The sequence below is a fragment of the Oxyura jamaicensis genome, chromosome 20 (genome assembly GCF_011077185.1).
Source record: "Oxyura jamaicensis isolate SHBP4307 breed ruddy duck chromosome 20, BPBGC_Ojam_1.0, whole genome shotgun sequence".
Taxonomy (NCBI): Eukaryota; Metazoa; Chordata; class Aves; order Anseriformes; family Anatidae; genus Oxyura; species Oxyura jamaicensis.
In genome coordinates this window covers 14,345,627-14,348,764 of record NC_048912.1, presented here as the reverse complement: position 1 = coordinate 14,348,764, position 3,138 = coordinate 14,345,627, and the positions used below count along the sequence as shown (strand labels likewise).

The 3,138-nt window shown below is 68.5% G+C and overlaps 1 protein-coding gene across 1 annotated transcript; it reads right to left on the bottom strand.

The window, feature by feature from the left end:
• Nucleotides 1–2,028: 2,028 nt before the first annotated feature.
• Nucleotides 2,029–3,039, bottom strand: LOC118176591 (corticoliberin-like). Its single transcript, XM_035343641.1, is given in 3 exon segments — nucleotides 2,029–2,275; nucleotides 2,277–2,496; nucleotides 3,019–3,039. Coding segments are annotated over 2 exon segments (390 nt in total). The 5' UTR covers nucleotides 2,489–2,496; nucleotides 3,019–3,039; the 3' UTR covers nucleotides 2,029–2,097.
• Between the last annotated feature and the right edge of the window lie 99 nt (nucleotides 3,040–3,138).

Genomic DNA, 3,138 nt, shown 5'->3' with positions numbered 1-3,138 from the left:
TACGTCTGGGCTGCTTCCTTCCTTACCCCCGTGCCCGGATCTGTCACCGAGAGCCCCTGGGAGGTTCCCGTGAGTCCCAGAGTCAGGAGGAGGTAGCACAGCCCCGCCGCGTGGGGCCACAGATGTCCTCAGTGAGTTCCCTGTGCGTGGGCTCCTCCGAGTTAACCCTGCAACGTGGTGCCCTTCGATCGACAGCGTTTCCGCTGTCCGCAGTGGTGGGGAAGTGCCGGGCTTCCCCTTCCCTACCAGCTCTGCCCAGCTCTCAGCCTGTTGGTGCTGCAGCAGGGCCAACAAAGTGCCTCAGGTAAGGGTTTGTCCTACCAAAGATTGAGCATTGGGGTTTCACTGTCCTAAGGCAAGCGCGTGGTGAGTGGTGCTCTGGTACTCAGACCTCTCCTGCTACCGGGGGATGCGCGAGAACCTCGGTGCCCACCCCCCGGTGGGGCTGGGGTCACAACGAAGCCGAGCCAGTGCTGCTGCAGTTAAGCACGCGTTCCTCCTCGGAGCATCTCCTAGGTATGTGCTGAGCTTTTATCTTGATTTCTGCCCTCATTTCACGCTCCCTCGTCTCTGGGACCCCAGAGGTCCCCCCTGTCCCCGGTGCAGCAGCGCACCCCAACCCACCGGTGCGCGATGCTGAGCGGCGCAGCCCTTCCGAGCCCCAAGAAGGAAAAGCACCCCCAGAGCTGCTGCCCCTGGTGCTGCAGCCCTAGGGGAGCCCCCAGAGCAGCTGTGCACCCATCAGGCTGCCGTAACAGGGTGCCTTGGAGGCAGGGGGGGCGTTACACCATGCCCCCCCCTGCAGCCGGGACCCCCCCAGCTTTCCAGAGAGGGTTACCAGCGCTCCCGAGCTGCGCCACCTGCCTCAGGCTGCGTCATTGCCTCTGTTTTAACAACCTGTTCCTCCTTTTCCTTGAGGTAATTACTGCTTTTATGTATTCCTTACCTTTCCTTTTTAATGGGAGAAAATGGACTTTTCTGGGGGGGAAAAAAAGCAGCCCACAGCCCGCTCAGGGAGCGTTAACAGCTTTCGACGCGAGGCGTCCGGTGCGAACGCAGCCTGACCGCGCTCCTCCTGCACGGGGCAGCTTTTTGTGTGCACGCGTGTGTCTGTGTGTGTTCGTGTGTAGCCCCACGCTGCAGCTCCGGGCTGCCCCCGTCACCCCAACACCCTCTGGGCTCGCTGGCCGGGGATGCGCACGCTGAGCGTCACCGCCGCTGTGAGCCAGGGCCAGCGCCGGCTCCCCAAATCCGGCTGGGGCAGGATCCGGCCTCGGGGTGCACCCAGGGGCAGCCCCGACCCTGCCGCAGCCCCCTCTGCCCCCCTGGGCTCCCACCCCCCCCCCCCCCATGGGATTTATCGCAGCACCAGAGCACAGGAGGACGCAGCCCCCGGCCCTGCTGCCTTCCACCCGGGAACTGGGTCTGGCCACCAACGCGCGTGGGGCTGCGCTCCCGTTTCCATCCCCAGAGCCATCCTCCAACACCTGCAAGGTGCCAACGCTGCACCTTTTTTTTTTTTTTTTTCCCCATCTTTCTGGGTGGAATTTCTTGACTTCTGGTGACAGCAGCGAGCTGCAGAAAGCGCACACGGGGTCTGGGAGCACCCGGCTGGGGGCTGCAGGGACCGAGCAGATCCAGGACGGGAGCGAACACCCCGTACCCGCAGCTGGTGCAGTGTCACTGCCCCCAAACCCTGTCTGCAAAGTGGCTGGAGGGGTGCAGGGGACACCATGGGGGGGTTCCTGGTCCCCCCCCCCCCAGTGGAGGACCTGTGTGCGGATGGCTGGGATGCTTTAACCCAGTCCCAACGTCACCTCCAGCCCCTCGCCAGCCCCCTGCGCCAGGGAGGGCTCGGACCCAGGGACCCCCCCCCCCGAAGCACGGGGAAGCACATCAGGGCCGGGGGAAGGTGAGAGCACGGCAGCGGGGCAGGTGCGAGGGCGACTTTAATGCACAACCGCAGGGGCAGCACGCGGGATGCGGCCAGGGGGGGTCCCATGGGTGGGCGGGAGGGTCCAGCCCCCGGTCTGCTCCACCGCGGCCACCCTTGGGTGCTCGCTATGGGGTGGGGTCCCCTTCAGCCCCCCCTCCCGGTCACTTCCCTATACTCTGCAGCAGCAGCTTATTGCTCAGCGCCTTCTGGGCCAGTCTCTCCTCGCGGGACATCTCCAGGAACTCGCGCAGGAGGTGGAAGGTGAGGTCCAACGAGTTGGGTTTCCCCTCTCGCCTCTTGCCCGCCTGCAGCGCCCGGGGGATGCGGGGGGGCCGTGGTGGGCGCTGCCCCCCGGGGCTGGCAGAGCCGGGGCTGTCCGTGGGGCTGGGGGCTGCCGGCGGGCACCGGGGGTCGTGGGGCTCCCGGCCACAGCTCCCAGCTGGGTTGGGGGGCTACGGGCAGCCTGCGGGGCCACTGCAGGGGCGAGCAGGTCTCCGAGGGCAGGAAGAGCAGGACGAGGACGGAGGCAGCCGAAATCATCCTGAGCCGCATGGCAGCCGCTCCGGGGGGGGCCGGATGCCTGCAAAAAGGACCCCCCCCCCCCCCCCCAACCCCCCCCCGCCCCCCCAACGTCAGGGGGCACCCGACGGGCTCCGCACCACGGGGGGGGGAGCGGGGGGGAAGGGGGACCCCTGCCCCTGAGGGTGACACCCCCGGGGATGGGGTCCCCGCCACGAGGACCCCCCCGCCACCCCACCGACCCCCCCAAAAGCCCTGCAGGTGGGAACCCCCCGGACTTGGGGCAGCGCCCTCGTGGGGATGGAGCCCCCCAGTTCCACCCCCCCCCGAAGACCGGGACCGAGCCCGTCCTTAACGGGACCCCTTCCTCCGGGGACGGGACTCCCGGGATCAGTGGCACGGGACCCCCGGGACACCCCCCCGGGACCACCCCCGCGCTCCGGGGCTTGGGACCCCCACTTCCTATCCCCTCCCTTCCCGGGACAGCCGCTAACGGAGGCTGCTGGGTGCCCGGTCCCGGTCCCGGTCCCGGTCCCGGTCCCGGTCCCGGTCCCCGCGCTCACCGCTGCCACCGCCGCTCCCGGACCCGCTCCCGGTGCCGGTGCCGGTGCCGCGCCCCCCGCCCCGCGCTATATAGGGGCGGCGGCGGCCGCCGCGTGACCGCGCTATAACCGGGCGGTGCC